This window comes from Dunckerocampus dactyliophorus, chromosome 6, assembly GCF_027744805.1.
Source record: "Dunckerocampus dactyliophorus isolate RoL2022-P2 chromosome 6, RoL_Ddac_1.1, whole genome shotgun sequence".
Classification (NCBI taxonomy): domain Eukaryota; kingdom Metazoa; phylum Chordata; class Actinopteri; order Syngnathiformes; family Syngnathidae; genus Dunckerocampus; species Dunckerocampus dactyliophorus.
In genome coordinates, this window is record NC_072824.1 from 5,877,938 (window position 1) to 5,895,896 (window position 17,959).

Below are 17,959 nucleotides of genomic sequence, written 5' to 3' on the forward strand. Positions count from 1 at the left end.
AGGTGGTGATGCTGCTGGGGTGTGGTGGTTGTGTGTGTGTGTGTGTGTGTGTGTGTGTGTGGGAGGAGGGGGGCGGTCTGTGATGTGCACAATCAGAGCAGACCACACGGTGGTTGCATGGCCGACATGACTTATTGATGGTGGGGATGGCTTGACATGAAGGTGAGGATGTTTCCTCCTTCTTTTCTTTCCCCCCCCATGATGCCAGCACTGCAGCTGATGAGGAATGTGAGGATGAAGATGCTGCGTGCATGAGCATGTGTGCACGTGAGTATGGGTGCAGCTGGTATTGTCATTCAGTCAGCGTTTGAACAGGCAACCCCCGCAGGATGGCCTGGTACCTCCCTGCCCTGCCATTGCACCCCCCCACCCCACCCTCCCTCACCGCACTCTGATCTCACCTAGCATGGTTAAAAGCTGCACACACACACACACACACACACACACACAATACACACACTGTTATCACTATTAAACTACAGTTGATGCAAATATACAAAAAAATAAAAAAAATTAAATGTGAATTGTTTGAGTGGAAATTGATTTACTAAAATGTCCATAAATTCATAGAAATCTAAAACACATTTGTGTTTACGCATTACTTCTTTTATTAATGTGGTCATTCATTCATTTGTTTCTTAATATTTTTAATGATATTGAATTATTATATATTATATATTATTTATTTGTATTTACACTTTAATCATTGTTTTTGTTTATTTGTTGTTTTACTCATGTATTTATGTATTAATTATGTTATTTATTAATTCATTGAATTATGCTTGTTTTTTTTAAACTTATCATTTTATTGGTTTATTCATTTTATAAATAAAAACCTTTTTTAAATGTATTTTTTAGAAATATTTAAAGATTCATTTCTGACCTTTTCTGCACACACATAAAGACAAATAAAGTAATTAAAGTTAATATTTTACTAGGCTGCAGCATATCCTCGAGATCATAATGAGACTTAAGAGGCATCGAAAATGAATGGATAATATTTTACTATTGGCTTTGTTTCCACAAACAAAACTAGCCATCATTGCTCTTTTTTGCTACAGTTGATCCCCAACTAGTCTTAGTTTGGCAATCACCCCCCTGCGTATTCACAGACTTTTCTCTGCTTTAAATTGTGGATAATTTGTTATTTTTTATTGCAAATTAAATAGAAAGTGGTTTGATGGCACTATCTGCAGGGGACAAACAGTGCTGGAGCTATGGCTCCAGCAGGGGCTGCTGTCTCACCAATACACTCAATATTTTCCAGGCGGAAGATGCTTGGACAAAGCATAGTACAGTAAGTACATTACTGTAGCCTGTATAACTGTAATTATTTCTTAATGTGTAAAACTCAATTTAAAATGCTTTTAATAACTGTGAGAGGCATATTACGTATTTTCACAAAACAAGTGCCGCAAGGCATGCCGGGAAGCCGGAAGCTCTCCCAGCCACAGACACAGGTGACCAGTTCGTTCACAACGTGCAGACGAGCACATAAGAAGAGTAACACCAGCCTCTGGAGGCCTCTAAAAATAACATTCTGCTTGTAACCTGGCAACCAGACAAACAATCTAGTGTAGAAACAATGATGAGAAAAGATGGAGTCTTGTTGGGACTTGGCGGCCTGTGGCAATAGCGGCGGTCAAAATCCCAACACAGCACTTTGTTTTGGTCACCGGAGCAGCTTGTTTTACACACACACACACACACACACACACACACACACACACACACACACGCACACACACAGATAATGCTGACTAGCCACTGTGGTTGCTCATGATGGACGAGAAAGAGAACATTTACGCAACGTGATGGAACCTCATCATGATCAGAAGTAGCGAGCTGATGTAGCGTCCAAGCTAATTAGAGGATTGCTTTTTTTTTTGGCCACTTCTCACGCCGTATTAATTGATTGGCTGGTTGATGGGAGTGGATGGGAAAGAAGGAGGGAGAGTAGGAGTGTGCTGGCCTCAGCTAATGAGCTCAGCTCAGCCCGCCCGTGTGGCGTAAGCACTCGAGCCGAGGAATCAGCACTCTGAGATGGACGAGGGAGACGGAAAAGCTGAGGAAGTCGAAAGTATCAACCAAAAATGGACTTAAAACTACTCTCCGTCCTCTTCCAAACACATTGACCGGCTGTCAAGTGCATGCCAAAGAAAGAGGTGGGACAATCACCCCCAAACCGTAAGGCCTTCTAAGCCAATCAGAGGCTTTTTCCAGGGGAAGACATGCAGACCTGATCAAAATCCTAAGACCAGTTGAAAAATTGCTAGAATTTGCATTTTTCACATTTGGATCTTATTGAGGCTTTGAGTAGAGCTAAAATATGTAAAAACAAGAAGGAGTGAGACAAAAAGCAGTTGAAAACAACAATTAAACTGAAATAGGCTGTTTATCAGCTGATCAAAGGTTTAAGACCATCGCTCAAAAAATAACAAAAAACTCTCCAAACCAGAAGAAAAAATGTTCTCAGTAGGACTCAGTAATGAGTAGCTCCACCGTTCTTGTTCATCACTTCATAAATGGGTTTGGGCATGCTTGATGCGAGTGTTTCCAGGAGGCTAGTGGGAACATTGCTCCAATGGTGAAGATGGCTTCACCAAGGGCATCAACTGTCTGGAACTGATGGCCATTTTTATAAACTTCCCTTGCCATCCATCCCCAAATGTTCTCTATGGGATTTAAATGAGGGGAACATGCAGGATGGTCCAAAAGAGTGATGTTATTCTCCCTGAAGAAGTCCTTGGTCAGGCGAGCATTGTGAACTGCAGCGTTGTCCTGTTGAGAAACCCAGCTGTTACCACACAGACGAGGGCCCTCAGTCATGAGGGATGCCCGCTGCAACATCTGCATCCGTTTGACGACCCTGCACCACCTGAAGCTCCGGTGTTCCACTGAATGAAAAAGCACCCCAGATCATGATGGACCCCCTCCACTGTGCCGGGTAGAAAACATCTCAGGTGGGATCTCCTTGTCATGCCAGTAACGTTGGAAGCCATCTGGACCGTCAAGGTTACATTTTTTCTCATCAGAGAATAAAACTTTTTTCCACCTTTCAATGTCCCATGTTTGATGCTCCCTGGCAAAGTCTAAACGGGCACTTTTGTGGCGTTGAAGGAGACGAGGTCTTTGAATTTGTTTTTTGTTTTTTCAACCCTTTTCCCGCAGATGCCATCTGATGGTTATTGCGCTGCCGTCGGCACCAGTAAGGCCTTAATGTGGGTGGAAGACCGCCCTGTGTCTTGATGGACAGCCAATCGGATCCTCCCGCTCAGGGCAGGTGTATTTATTTTGGGGTCTACCACTTGACTTTTTTGTTCCATAATGCTCAGGATCTTTCAGAAAAATATAGAATGACTGATTTACTGCACCCAACCTCAGCAGCAATGGCACGCTGCGAGAGGCCTTGCTTATGCAGCTCCACAATCCCACCATGTTGAAAAAGAGAAAGCTTCTTAGCTTTAGCCATCAGGAGGGCATGACAGTGTGAATGCCTGACAGAAAATGAACATTTTGAGCACATTTTGGCTTTTATAGCCTGTGGTCTTAAACTTTTGATCAGGTGGTAAACAATCTACAGTCAAACCTGTCTTAGCGGCCACCTGTATATAACGGCCACATGCCTATAGCGGCCACTGAAAAATCCCCCGCAGAAAATTTGTGTGTTGTGGACCCTGTGTATAGCGGTCACCTGTCTAACGCGGCCAGCGGCCACCCATTTTGTATCCCTTGGTCAATATCTGACCGCATGTAGCGGCCAAAATACCGACTCAAGCAGAAGCTTCATGCATGAAAAAGTTTCGTTTTTTTAAGCAATGAAGCTGTCATGTGTAGACTTTAATTACTGAGTCCTAGCTCAGTCACAATCATTCACAAGATCCACACAAACTGTCAGTTGTTCGACATTAAAAAGCCGTCTTCTTACTTTGCAATGCCGCCCTGGAAAGATTCAATGACGGCCAAAACGGTAATCTTCCCACTTTGCAATGCCACCGTGAATAGATTCTAAAATGGCCAAAACACCTGAATAAAACATCTAAAATTTCACTTACCGGTAATTGCTGACAAATTAGAGATTAGAAGCCCATTCAATAAGAAATGAGCGATGGTATTGTTAGTTTACTACGATCTTCGCACGTCCTCCGCACTCTATTGTTCACGTATACACCCATTCATGACTGCTTCACGCGTATCCTGTTAGATCCCATTCCTCAGGCTCGTTCACTAAAATTTGTATTTCTTGCTTTTAAAATCATGTTTAAAAAAAATCAAAGATGGAAATAAATTTTTAAAAATACTTCTCCGCTTTGATTGACAGAACAAAAGACAATACTAGCACAGCTTCTGATCACAGACATGTTAATATGTGCGCGCACAAATTCAAAATGGCCGCCAACCTGTCTATAGTGGCCACTTTTGCCGTTTCCCTTCAGCGGCCGCTATAGACAGGTTTGACTGTATTTCATTTTTTTTGTTTGTTTGTTTAAATTACAAGTTCCAAATGTTTTTTGTCTCACTCCCCCTTCTTATTTTTACATATTGTAGCTCTACTTAGAAACGCATTAAGATCCAAATGTGCAAAATGCAAATTCTAGCAATTTTTCAACTGGTCTTAAGATTTTGATCAGGAGTGTATGTGTTTCAACTGGGGGGGGGGAGGGACTATCTCAAGTCATTGAATTTGAGAAAACTTGGATTTTTATATTAAAATATTAAATATAGGTATTATTCAATTAAATTAAATAACAAAAATATTTTACTAATATTTTTTAAAATATATATATTTTACACTGATTCATTAAAACGTAATATAATTGCATTTATTTATTTATTAGCTGTTTTATTTAGTATTTTATCTTTTTTTTATGCATTAGTGTATTTGTTAGATTAATTTATTTATTTATTCAATGATTTACTTTATTTGTTTTTTTGTATTTAGGTATTCATTATTTTTAGTTGTTTATTAATTCTGTGAAGGCACACGTCAAGGGGGCAGTAGAGTTTTTTTTTTATTTTGCATGTATCAGGGGTGTCCAAAGTGTGGTCTGGGGGCCATTTGCGGCCCGCAGTTTTTTTTTTTTATTGCCACATGGCACATTCTAAAAATATCATTTCACAAGAAAAGAAACATTTTACAAGAATGAAGTCAAAATATTAATCTAATCTAGTAATTTAATGAGAAAAGGTTGTAATTTTACAAGAATAACGTAATACTATGAGAACAAATAACATCATTTTAGTAGCATGAAGTTTAAATATTGGAAAAAATCTTTTCTTTTATATCAAACAACAAAAACAGTTGTAATTTTTGGAAATGTAGAGTTGCAGAAAAAGTTATAATGTAAAGTTGTAAAGTCAAAATATTATGGGAATAAAGTTACAATTACAAAAAAAAAAAAATACAAAAAAACAATTAAGCAGATTTTTTCTGTCTACATGTGAACACTGAAAAATAAGACAAACTAGAGAAGCACTCGCGGACCTCTGCCGAGCGCCATAGTTGCCCCCATATTGTGATTCACACCAAAATAATAATCCTACATTTTTGGATCAGTCTTTCAGATTTTGTTCAAACTGTTGGAAACTTGTCCTGTATTTTTTTTTTCCAAGTTGTCTGACCATTTTTGCGGATCTTATATGAATAAATGGCAAAAATGGTCCTATCTCGCAATGTTAGAGAAGCCTGGATCCAGACGGTGGTCCGGCTCACCCCCAAAATGTAATCAGTTCTTCCATACCCCATTTCCGACACTTCCTGAAAATTTCAACCAAATCCCTTCACGACTTTTGAAGTTATTTTGAACACAAACAAACAAACAAACAGATAACCTCGGGGCTGCGCTTGCGCTTTGCAGATGTAATAAAAAGGGAAATTTGGAAAAACTGTAATCTTTGCATGACATAAAAAGACCAAATAGCAAAACCACATAGAAAAAAAATGTGAAAAATATGATTTTGAAAGAGTTTTAGAAGAGTTGGTCTAATTGCTGGTCAGTCAAGATAGGGGGCAGTATAGTCTGTTTTTTTTTACTTTTGCTTATATCAAGGGTGTCCAAAGTGCGGCCTGGGGGCCATTTGCAGCTGGCGGCTGTTTCTTTTTTTTTTTTTTTTTTTTCTGTGCGGCACATTCTAAAAATATAATCTGACAAGACAACAAACAGAAAAAAAAACAGCAAAAGCACAAATGAAGAAATAAGCAGTAATTTTACAAGAATAAGGTAAAAATGTCTATGGAAATACTGTAAAGTCATAATTACAAGAAAAAAATGACAAGAAGAACACTGAAATAGTTAGAAAAAAAACAGCAGAAATGCAAAAAACAATTGTAATTTTACGAGAATAAAGTTAGAATATGAGAAACAAAAAAAACAAAGGACAACGTTCTATTTTTTGGAAAATTAGCTTGGGGAAAAAGGCATAATATATTATGGGAATAAAGTCATAATTCCGAGAATAAAATTTACATGAAGAAAGTTAAAATATTTGGAAATTGCAAAAAACAAAAAAGGAAAGCGCAAAGTTGATACGAATATTTTCTTTCTTCTTTTCCACCTATATGACAAAGCTGAGATGCAGTTTTTTCTTGAAATATATGTAACTTGTTAGCATGGCTTTACAAATATTAAAGTGGCAAAGTTGCATCCTTTCATTTTTCACTATGTGGCCCTCGCTGGAAAAACATTTGGACACCCCTGGCTAATATTGTATGGACTAAAATAATAAAACAAATGTACACGCTCAAATTAAACCTCTTCCTGTACTGTACCATTTAGGGAAAAATTCAAATTAATTTTATTTAACGCGTATCCTGTAGTAGTGTCAAGTTTTCACCTTTATTTATTTATTTATATTAAAACTATATTAGTCTTTATCTCTTTTATCTTTAGCCCTTTGTTTTACTATTAATAAGTGATAAAGTAAATCTAACAAAACTGAACTTCCCTTAAAAACAACATTTTATTTGGTACACGCGCACACTGATTGTACACCAGGGCTGTTCACACTTTTTCCAGCAGATGCAAAGGCCACTTTGATATTTTGTTTTCAAGAAAAAACTGCATCTCACCTTTGTGATATAAGTGAAAAAGCTTATTATTAGTATCAACTTCACTCTTTGGTCTTTTTTCACATTTTTGCTGTTGTTTTTTTGTCATTTTCCAAACATTTCAACTTTCTTCTGAAATAATCCTTGTAAGTTTACTTCTCATAATATTATGACTTTATTCCCATAATATTTTGATGTTGTTTACAACAATACAACTTTTTCCCCAACCCATCCATCCATCCATTTTCTTCCGCTTATCCCGGTCTGGGTTGCGTAAAGTTTGCGTCTGGCCTGCCGGATTAGTAAATGGTTGCATCCAGACGGGAACGGGTCACTGGGTGAAAACAATGTAATACACACGGCACACCTACAGTATGTGTTGCTGTAAAAAGATAATCAGAGGGAACCACGTGACACACCCAACTATAGAAGAACAAAGAACGCAATGCGCATAAATCCGTCGTCTTGTGGAATTTCTTCTATGAGTCATTTTGGAGAATTAGACAACAAAATTTCCGGAGAATGTTTTCTGGGGTGAGTCGTGTCCGTCGAAATATTCCAATGTTATGTTGGCTTGTTGTCAAAGCTCACTTCTGGTCACATGACGGCGACGGGGTGATGATGTCATCGTTTCTGTAAAACAGCGGATCGACTGTCTACATGGAAACGACAAGCAGGAGTTTTCAGATTTTTCCACGCTGGAAGCCTTTTTTAAAAAATAACGTTTCAGGGCACCCAGAACGCCGTTTCCATGTGTATGACAGGCTGAAACGATAAAATACTTTGCCGCTTTTAACCTGAAAATGTTTCCGTGTGGATAGCCCCTCAGTAGAGAAGCCTACAGCTTCCCAGTCTCCAGCCAGCTCTTCCAGTTCCACCAGGAGGACACCAAGGCGTTCCCAGGCCAGCTGTGAGACATAATCTCTCCAGCGTGTCCTTGGTCTCCCTCGGGGTCTCCTCCCGGTTGGGTATGCCCTGAACACCTCACCAGGGAGGCCTCCGCGAGGCATCCGGACTAGATGCCTGAGCCACCTCAACTGGCTCCTCTCGATGTGAAGGTGCATGGTCTCTACTTTGAGCCCCTCGCAGATGACCGAGCGCCTGGACTCACCCTGTCTCTTAGGGTGAGTCCGGCCTCAATTTTGTTCTTTCGGTCACAAACCAAAGCTCATGACCATAGGTGATGGTGGAAACATAGATCGACCGGTAAATTGAGAGCTTTGCCTTTCCGGCTCAGCTCTCTCTTCACCATGATGATACAGCGACCACATTACTGCAGACGCTGCGCCGGGCCACCTGCCAACCTCACACTCCAACTTTCCCTCACTCGTGAACAAGACCCCGAGATACTTGAACTCCTCCACTTAGGGCAAGACCTCCCTCCCAACCCGCAGGATTCAATCCACCCTTTTCTGACTGAGAACCATTGCGTCGGATTTGGAGGTGCTGATTCTCATCCCAGAAGATTCACACTTAGGAAAAGCTGAAGGTCACAGCCTGATGAGGCCATCAGGACCAAATTGTTTGCAAATAGCAGAGACAAGATCCTCAGGACCCCCAAACTGGACCCCCTTTACGCCTTGGCTGCGCCTTGAAATTGAATTGAAAATCCCTGAAAAGAATCGGTGACAAAGGGCAGCCTTGGCGGAGGCCACGCCACCAATCCCGTACTCCCGGAGCATCCCCCACAGGACACCGCGAGGTACACGGTTGGATGCCTTTTCCACAAAGCACATGTAGACCGGTTGGGCAAACTCCCATGTACCCTCCAGGACCCTCGCAAGGGTGTAGAGCTGGTCCAGTGTTCCGCGACCAGGATGAAAAACACATTCCATCACCTGTAGTCGAGGTTCAGCCAACAGTCGTACCGTTCTCTCCAGCACCCTGGAATAGACTTTCTCAGGGCGGCTGAGGAGAGGGATCCCCCCATAGTTGGAACACAACCTCCAGGCTTCCTTCTTGATTTTGTTTGTTTCTCATAACATTACGACTTTTGAAAAACAATGTAATTTTTCCTTAATATTTCAACCTCGTGGTGCTGAAATGTGTATTCTTCCCTCACTGCGACTTCATTCTCGTAAAATGATGACTTTTTCTTGTTAGATTACAATTTTTTTCCTGTCGATATTTTGAGTTTATTCTTGTAAAATGTTTCCAATTTTGCTGTTGTTTTCTTGTTTTCAAAATACAATGACAACTTTACTTTGTTTTGTTTGTTCTTCATAATATAAGAACTTTAAAAAAAAAAAAGCATAGGTTTCTTTAATATTTCACCTCCATGCTACTAAAATGACATTATTTCTCCTCATATTACAAGTTTATTCTGGTAAAGTTGCGACTTTTTCTTGTTATATGACTTTTGTTGTTAAATTTTGTCTTTATTTTCGTAAAATTACATTTATGCTAATACTATTTCAACCTTATGGTTTAAATTTCAATTATGATTTTATTCCCATAATATTTAGACTTTTTTCTCATAACATTATAACTTTTTCCGCACCCTAATTTTCCAAAAATTACAATTTTATTAATTGTTTTGTTTGTTTCTCATAATATTACAACTTTACAAAAAAACAACCTTTTTTCTTTAATATTTCGACTTTATGCTACTAAAATGAGTTAATTAGTTTTCCTCATAATATTATGATATTACATTATTCTCGTAAAATTACGACTTTTTCTTGATAGATTAGAACTTTTTTCTCTTAATATTTTGACTTTATTCTTGTAAAATTACTGCTCATTTTTCAATTTTGCTGTTGTTGTTTTTTTTTTTTTTAGATTTCTTGTTAAATTATATTGTTAGAATGTGCCGTATGCCAATAAAAAAACAGCTGCGGATCGCGAGTGGTCACCGAGCGGCGCTTCGGACACCCCTGTCTTCAACTGTAGGGAACATAATGAAGATTTAATAAATCCTGATTTTTAACAGATTATTTTAGATGTATTCATTCATTCATTCATTTAGTTATGTTTGCATTATAGCTGAAACCCAACCACCTTAAATGAATGCCTGTGTGTGCAGCTTATTGGTCTCCATTAGGTTTATTAGCACTGATAGCACAATTTAACGGGCTGATAAGGTAAACGAGCCCTGAATGACACAGCAGCTTTTTAGTTCTGACACGGCTCGGACATTTGGAAGTCAAATTGGGAAGCAAAGAGGAAGCAAAGTGGGTCACGTCAGCACGGCTTTGAATGAAGTAGCTAATTAGCACATGATGCCATGAGACCTGACTGACTGGTACAATCACAATGCATTTGTTGTGCTGTAGACTTTTCTATCAGGCGGAAGTCATTTTGCTTTAACTACTACCCATGTCCTCTTCTGGGCCTTTGCAAGATCCGGTTTTGAATCAGAAAGAACCCCGTCGTAATCAATCATGATTTGTAAAGAGCGTCTGAAAGTCAAATGTCGTAGGAGCAAAGTGTGGCGCTACAAATGACGAGCTGACGAGGCAGCAGGAACGAAGAGGAAATGAGGTGCGATTATGGAGTTCCGACAACGGAATGACAAAAAGGCGAGATGGATGGGTGGAAATAAGGACAAGGACGAGTGGAAGGATTTGTTGTAGCCTTTCTCTGACCTTGTTGGACAACTCCATGTGGGGGGGAGAGCAGACAGAAAGTGCCTGGAAAATAGTATGTTCTTTTTAAGGAAGGCTGTTGTTTGTCACATGATCCGTCAGCAGCCAATCAGATAAAACGAGTTAAAAAACTAGTTAGAAAAAAGTGTATTAGCAGTGATTCCCATACATTCGTTTGTGGAGGCCCGCCATGAATACTTTTGGACCTCCACAAATAAATGTAGCGTTCATAAACACGATCATGGCACTGTCTGTGAATGTAGCATGTCTTCCAACTGAAGTCACTGCAACTAATACACGCCCCCTCGCTGCCTTACGCTTTTGTACACAATACGGACAAAAATAATCAATAAGTAATCGAAGAATTGGTCGATCAGTGGCTGGACTGGACCTCATTTGTGGAAACACTTTGGGGAAGACCTTTCTTTTCCCAGTGCACAAAGCAAGGTCCACAAAGGCATGCTTGGAGAGGTTTGGTGTCGAAGAGTGAGAACAGGGTCCAAAATCAGTGACCTCTGACCTCAAAAATGGACAAAAAAAGTCTTCCCAGACGAGCGGGAGCTGCAAAGATGCCACATTTTCTTCACTTTCCACTTCCTGTCGCCATCCCAATACTTTTGTTCAAGTGGGGATTGTCAAAGAGGTACACTGTGAACCTGTGTGTGAGTGTGTGTGTTCTATAAATAGGCTCCATTGATAAAAAAGCACAGCTTGAGACCCCCTCATGGCTAAGTGGGAGGGGCTGGCTATCAGCCAATCACAACGAGGGGTGACCCTGAGTGACAGCTCAGTGAAGAAGACGTCTTTTGTTGGGACAGCAAGTCTCTCACTGTTGTTTAAAAGTCCCAATCAGCAAGGAGTACACTCATTCATCACCTTCAAAATAAAACACCCCCGTCGTTTATTATCAGCCGTCATTGTTTTAGCGCCGTGCTGCCTTCAAAGAGACTGGGAGAGTCAAGCTGGCAAGGATTTATGGAGAGAGGAATGAACATTGCGGCGGAGAAATTAACTAATTGATTGTATGGCTGTTTCATTTGAGGCCAGACGAATTTCCAAAATCTGACCAGACCAACGCCAAGCACGTTGTCGGTGCAGCATAAGACTATTAGCTAATTGTTAGGATGACTGCCGCAACACAACACACAGTCAGCAAACTAAAATGGCACTGCGCGTCTTGCGATGAAGAATAGGCCAGCAAATAAATAAAGAAAAGCTCACTAATACAGTCGAGACTGTTATTATATGTTACTGTTACAGCTAAAGCAATATATAGAACTGCACTTTCGTATGACATTTTAGGAGGGCATTGATTCACAAGGATCTTTCTGTGTGTCTGCTGACATCTGGCGGTCATATGAACAACTGCATCAATTCAAACAGACAGAGAGATTGACGGCCAGATAGACGGATAGCTACCTAGTTAGATAGATAGGACCCGCCTCCTTTTGTTGACATGTGACTTATGTGCGTTTTCTTCTGGTTGCCAAGCCAACAATGAACTCAGCACAGATCACTGTTGCCAACTCAGTAAGAAAAGTAGCTACTGGCTGGAAGTCGCGAGATGACGGCATCTGCTAATTTGCATATCATTTGCATACGCTGTTGTAACAGATGTTGTAGGAAAAAAAATGTAACATAACCTGATAGGAGAGACAAAAAAGTGAGTAAAAACGCCTTAATTACGTTTAGAACTACAAATACACATGATTCTTGGTTTCTTAATTTAAAATTGGCCATCACTTCATCAAAATAAAATAATTTTTAGATTTTCTCTCAGCCAGCGCCTTTCAAAGTCTAGATAGTGTAGTAATTACATCCGGACTCCACCTTTTATTATTATTATTACTATTATTATTTAGGACTACTTGCTTCATTTATCACACAACGTTCTTCCATCACACGTTCTGACACATTGACAGGTAAATGAGTCAGAATGAGGCTTGAGTGTAATGAGTCGTCATTTAATGAAGATTAAGAAACATTTACATTTTAAAACAGGGTGAGATCCACAACGACGGCATTGCGCCTCGGCACATGCGTGATTCAAGGAATGCGTAGAGCTTCACCATGCTCTCAGTGTGCCACGGAAACAGACTGGGCACTGACCGCTTGTGACTGGCTTAGGGCGGGGTGGACCTCTCAGCAGCACGAGAGGTCAATGAGAAAAGAAGGTGCTTTCACTTTTAAGTCCCCAAATACCAGAAAACTCACCACGACGCCAGAAAAAGTCACTAGATTTGTTGCTTTTGAGAAAATATGTTGCCAAGAGGGTTTGGGATGTCACCAGATTTCGCGACAAAGTCGCCCAGTGGGCAACACTGCCACGGTTGAGAGCCACTGTCAAAGGCGGCGGGACAGGAGGAGGCAATGGAGAGCGGCAAGGTTGCACTGCTTGGTGAGAAATGAGAGGGGCCGATAAAAAGGAAAAGTCATCGGTACGGATGCACTCTTCAGTGGGGGTTTAAGCTGTTGTGTCTCCCCTAAGTCCTTGGCGACACATCTGGTCTGGACTGGAGTGGGTCAGCAGGTTTCACGACACATCCTGAAGCGAGGCTAATTAGCATGCTAGCTGGTAACAGCACCTTATTTTCACCTGTAAACAGTTTGTTAAACATTAAAAAGGGAAATGGTGGAACATTGGACGCTATGGTGACAGCTAAGTGGATATTTTAATATGTTTCTTGGGCAAGGACTCATATTTGGAACGTCTCATATTTGGAACGTAGTTAGATGGGCTAAATGGATCCTAGTGTAGAAATGCACATTACCCTGAAAATAGCAATGGAATTATAATAATAATATTATATCTAGTATAATAGAAAAATATTACCAATACAATTTTAATTAAAATACCCTAATTATAAAATGGTAATTAAAAAAACTATAGCTATCAAAAATAACTAATTTATTTCATTAATTACGTAAATATTTTTAGCGTAATTGACGCATGCGCATCATGTCAAGCCACACCTCTGTTATGACAGCAGATGGGAGCACAGCGTAGTGTCCCCACACAGTCGCACAGTCTGACGCTCTTTTATGACTTTATTCCGACCTGAACGCATCACCAGCAGTGCAGTTTCAACACCATATTTGTATCTCCCACAATCAAACACTCTAGTCCTCCTCGGAACGATACTTCCTCATTGTCACTGGACGACCGTGAGATGCATTCATGAACACTCCGAAAATCACACAAATGTCTTTCTATTATGCGTGTACGTGTAGTCTAAATAAACAGAAAGAAAAGACATCTACACTCAAAACATGTGAATTCAGCTTAAATTACATGGGTGTCTTTGAATTCAACTCTTGATGGCTCGTAATAGCATGGTTAAAATGAGTATCAAATGTTGTGCTACTATTAAAGAGACTTAAATTAGGCCAATAGATTTTCAGATGTGTGGTATCTTTTAGCTTGAGTGAAATTGTTTTGTTCATTTGGAGCTGTTAGTACACACAACTATATATGAAATACAGTAGTGCCCTGCCCTTTATCTTTTTGTTCATTTATTGTTTTGTTCATAAAATACAGTAAAAATGGGCATATTTCACACAGAGTTGCAAATGGCGATTAATCATAATTAATTTTTAAAATGTGATTGATTTGATTTAAATTTGTAATCATTTGACAGCCCTAGTTTATGATTAAACACTTTACTTGTGCTAGATGGACAAGACAGGACATCAATTCAACATAAAGCTCCACTCACTTATTTATAATTACCTGTTTTTTTAAGCCTTCTCCATCCAACAAAGTTAAAAAATGCCAACCAATTACAGCAATCCCTCGTTTATCGCGGTTAATTGGTGCCAGACCTGACCGTGACACGTAAATGGTAGGATTCCGTCTTACAAATGGAACATTTTCACAGTTACGTAGTTTACGATCTTTTTTGTTTTACATATTTTAACATATTAGGGCCCTCTACACATGAAATAACACCCATATCGTCACCTTTACATTCGGATTACCCAATATAGTAGATATAAACAGAGAAAATAAGCCATTCAAGACAGCAGAATTTGAAATGACGTCAAGGGTTCCGAGTTGAGTTTTAGCTTGTTGTGGGCTATGGCCGCAACAGTAACCCGTGTTATTGTAAATATTATTACTATTATTATGTTATTATTATTGTGCCTGTTGTGAGATCATTTAAACCTGCAATAAAAGCATGTTGTTCCGGTGGTCAGGTCTGGTGATTGTCTCACCAAATAATTACTGACACCGAGTGACCAATGTAGAACATTTTGAATGGGGGTCTTAATGACTTACGTATCTTTGCATTTGTATTTTTGTTCATTTAGCCATTTTTATGCTTAAACATGCTTAATTTGGGCCAAGAATACATACTGTACAATTTGCTTAAGTATGCATAATAATAGGCGTAGTCAACCATCATTCCATCATTCATTAATTAACTATTTTTTTTGCAAAATGCCAATTGCGTTAGGGAGCGCTGTTCAAACTAACATGTAGTGAGGGACGACTGCAGCACAAAACAACTGCATACATTTTGGTGCAAATCTTATTTCTTAAACTACAACTATCCCTCGCTACATCGAACATACGTTGTACGTATTTTTTGTACATATTTTTTGTACCTAAATGAAAACAATTGTCAAGCATAAAAACAGCTAAAAGCACTAAAATACAAATACGGTATAAACCATTAAGACCACAACTTGTGAATGTAGTATTCTACATCGGTCACTAGGTGTCAGTAATTGTGCGCCAGACTTGAACAACTGGCTTTTGTTCCAGGTTTAAAATACCTTTAACAGGCACGATAATGATATAGTAATAATAATCATCGTCATAATAATAACACAGGTCACTGTTATCTGATTATATCTGCTATATTGGGTAAAAGGAGCGAAAAGGTGACTATAGGGTTGTTATTTCATGTCTACAGGGCTCTAATAATGTTAAAAACAAACATATTTAGAAGATCGTAAACAGGTTTTCTCTGCCGTAACTACGAAAAGGTTCCATTTATAAAGAAGGAGTCCTGCTAGAAATTCACTTATCACGGTCAAGTCTGGAACCAATTAACCACGATAAACGAGGGATCAGTGTACATTATTATTGAGAAAGTGACGTTGAACATTGTTGCCACTTACAAGACACCGGCGGTATTGACATTTGAGAATGATTGTAATAACAGGAGTACTCACTCCCATTGCTTTCTCCTGGCCTGCGGCGTGTTGTCCCTCTTGTGCGCCTGGTGGGCCAGGATGACATCGCGGTGGTCCACCAGCCCTCCCCTTCTGCGGACAGGCGGGACTGAGGTGTCTTTCTTCACGCCGCTCAGGGACACGGAGCCTCGGCCGGAGCGAGTCCCGATGAAAGGCGCCTCCCTGTAGCGGTCCACCCTCACGTTGTAGACCGTGTGGTAGTAGGTGGGGTTGGGTCCCACACTGCTGCCGCTGATCGGGGGAGGGGGGCAGCGTAGGGGCCTGCGGGGCCATGCTGCCGGGTCGCCTCGGTCTTGATAGTGGGGGGACAGCATGGAGCTGGAGATAGAAAAGTACCACAGTGAAAATGTTGTGGAAGTAGCATTTCCTTTTCCGTACAACAAATAACGTCTCCTCTCTGCGCGTGTTTGGTCCCTGCTGTCCGGCTGCTGACCAGGCAGCTTAGCCTTTCCCCTCCCTGATGCTGTGAAATAAAAAACAAATGGACAAGGACAGATTCCCACTCAAACGCAGCAGGAGCGCTGATGAGACATTGTGCACGGTAAGGACTTTAGGGGTGGGTGATGGAGTGTGTGCATGCGGGCATGCCTGAGGGTCCGCTTGTGTTTGTGAGAAACCGAGCAAGGTCACAGCAGCCAGGACTCAGTTCATGAAGAGTAGAGCCGAGGGTGGACACATGATGAAGATGATGGCAACCAGAACACCCCCCTGAGGGCACCATGCTACGATGGAGAGGGCACTTTAACACAAGCTAGCTAGTGTCAAGAGCATTCTTCTGGCAAATTCAGCTGTGGCTCAATGTACGCAATATACGATAGAAACAATATACATTTTTGAGATTTTAATTTGATTGTCCTATCGCGATAACGCATGTTGATGACACAACCTCACCCGTGCCTCGCAAACTTGAGAGGCTAAAGTATGTCCTTCCACGGTGCAGAGCTAGTGATCCATCGTGGAAAATAAACTACATTTCTTACAAGTAGCGTTATCACAGGCAGCTAAGCTATGCGACACACGGAGCAAGAGAGAGCAGGAGGAGGCAGAGAAGCCATGATGACCGCTAAATGTAAAGTAGCGGAGCAACAGAACAATAAGTGCTTAGTACACTTGAACACAAGTCTAGCTGAAATCACGTTACAGTGGAGGGCACCCAGCTATGAACAGGAAAGAGTAGGCTTGAGAGAGACTAATACAACAACTGCACAGAGCAAGTACACTGTGAGCTAATGCGTCCGAAAACCGGAAATACGTTGCCGCATACGTCAGCAGCTGCAAATGGTTCTATTGTAATTTATATATACCAATTAACACATCCTCATCTATAACGTTATCACAAGAGGCTGCAATATATATCGCAATATGGATTTTAGGCCACATGATCCATCCCTACTGTAAGATAATGCTAATTCGCTAGCTAAGCAGCCACCCTTCTATAAGCAGCTATGATGGCTAACATCAGCATAAAGATGGCGCAAGACTTGAGCGACACATGTGTCCTGACTGAGGGTCTGCGGTCGTCGGAGAACCTGACTTATGCAGAGAAACCTCGGCCTTCAGGAGACATCCTGTGTCATGTGTTCCCTGCAATCTTATGTCACCATGCTAGGTGGCTTCCTTTTAACATTACTACAATCACATACCATACATGTTGAAATTACAGCATTTTCTAAATGTGAAAAGTCATTAATACTGTAGGGGTGTCACCAGACACTCAGTTCATGAGACCATGCAGGAGATTGGGAGATTGGAGATTTTAACATTACTTTTAAAAAAGCAAAATGGCAAAATATACTAAATATTTGATAATACATTGCAATCTAGTAATTGAATTTGCACCACGTTAGCTTGCATTGCTCCTCAAGAGGCTACACACTTCTGCACTCTGTGTGAATGCTAGGGACCATGCCTCCACCCAGCGAGAAAAAGAGACTGTATGACTGACAAAAGGGCTCATTCCGTTCATGCCGTTGTTCTGTGGAACAAACGCACCAAAGCTTCTGAAACCGATGCACAGAGTGAACTCTCTTCCTGCCCGTTTGGAGGCGAGAGATGAGGGAAACAGACATGCATGCACATGGCAACACATTGAGGTCAGAAAAATGATCTAGGTCATTTTCAT

General features: G+C 40.5%; 1 protein-coding gene across 18 annotated transcripts in view; it reads right to left on the bottom strand.

The window, feature by feature from the left end:
• The window catches only part of cacna1ab (calcium channel, voltage-dependent, P/Q type, alpha 1A subunit, b), a 144,367-nt gene extending 128,201 nt beyond the window's left edge, over window positions 1-16,166 (bottom strand). For all 18 annotated transcript variants that reach the window (XM_054778959.1, XM_054778958.1, XM_054778951.1 and 15 more), the window contains exon 1: window positions 15,817-16,166. In XM_054778959.1, the coding sequence (XP_054634934.1) occupies window positions 15,817-16,151 (335 nt within the window). In that variant the 5' untranslated portion in view covers window positions 16,152-16,166. The remainder of the gene's footprint in view (window positions 1-15,816) is intronic.
• Window positions 16,167-17,959: the final 1,793 nt, after the last annotated feature.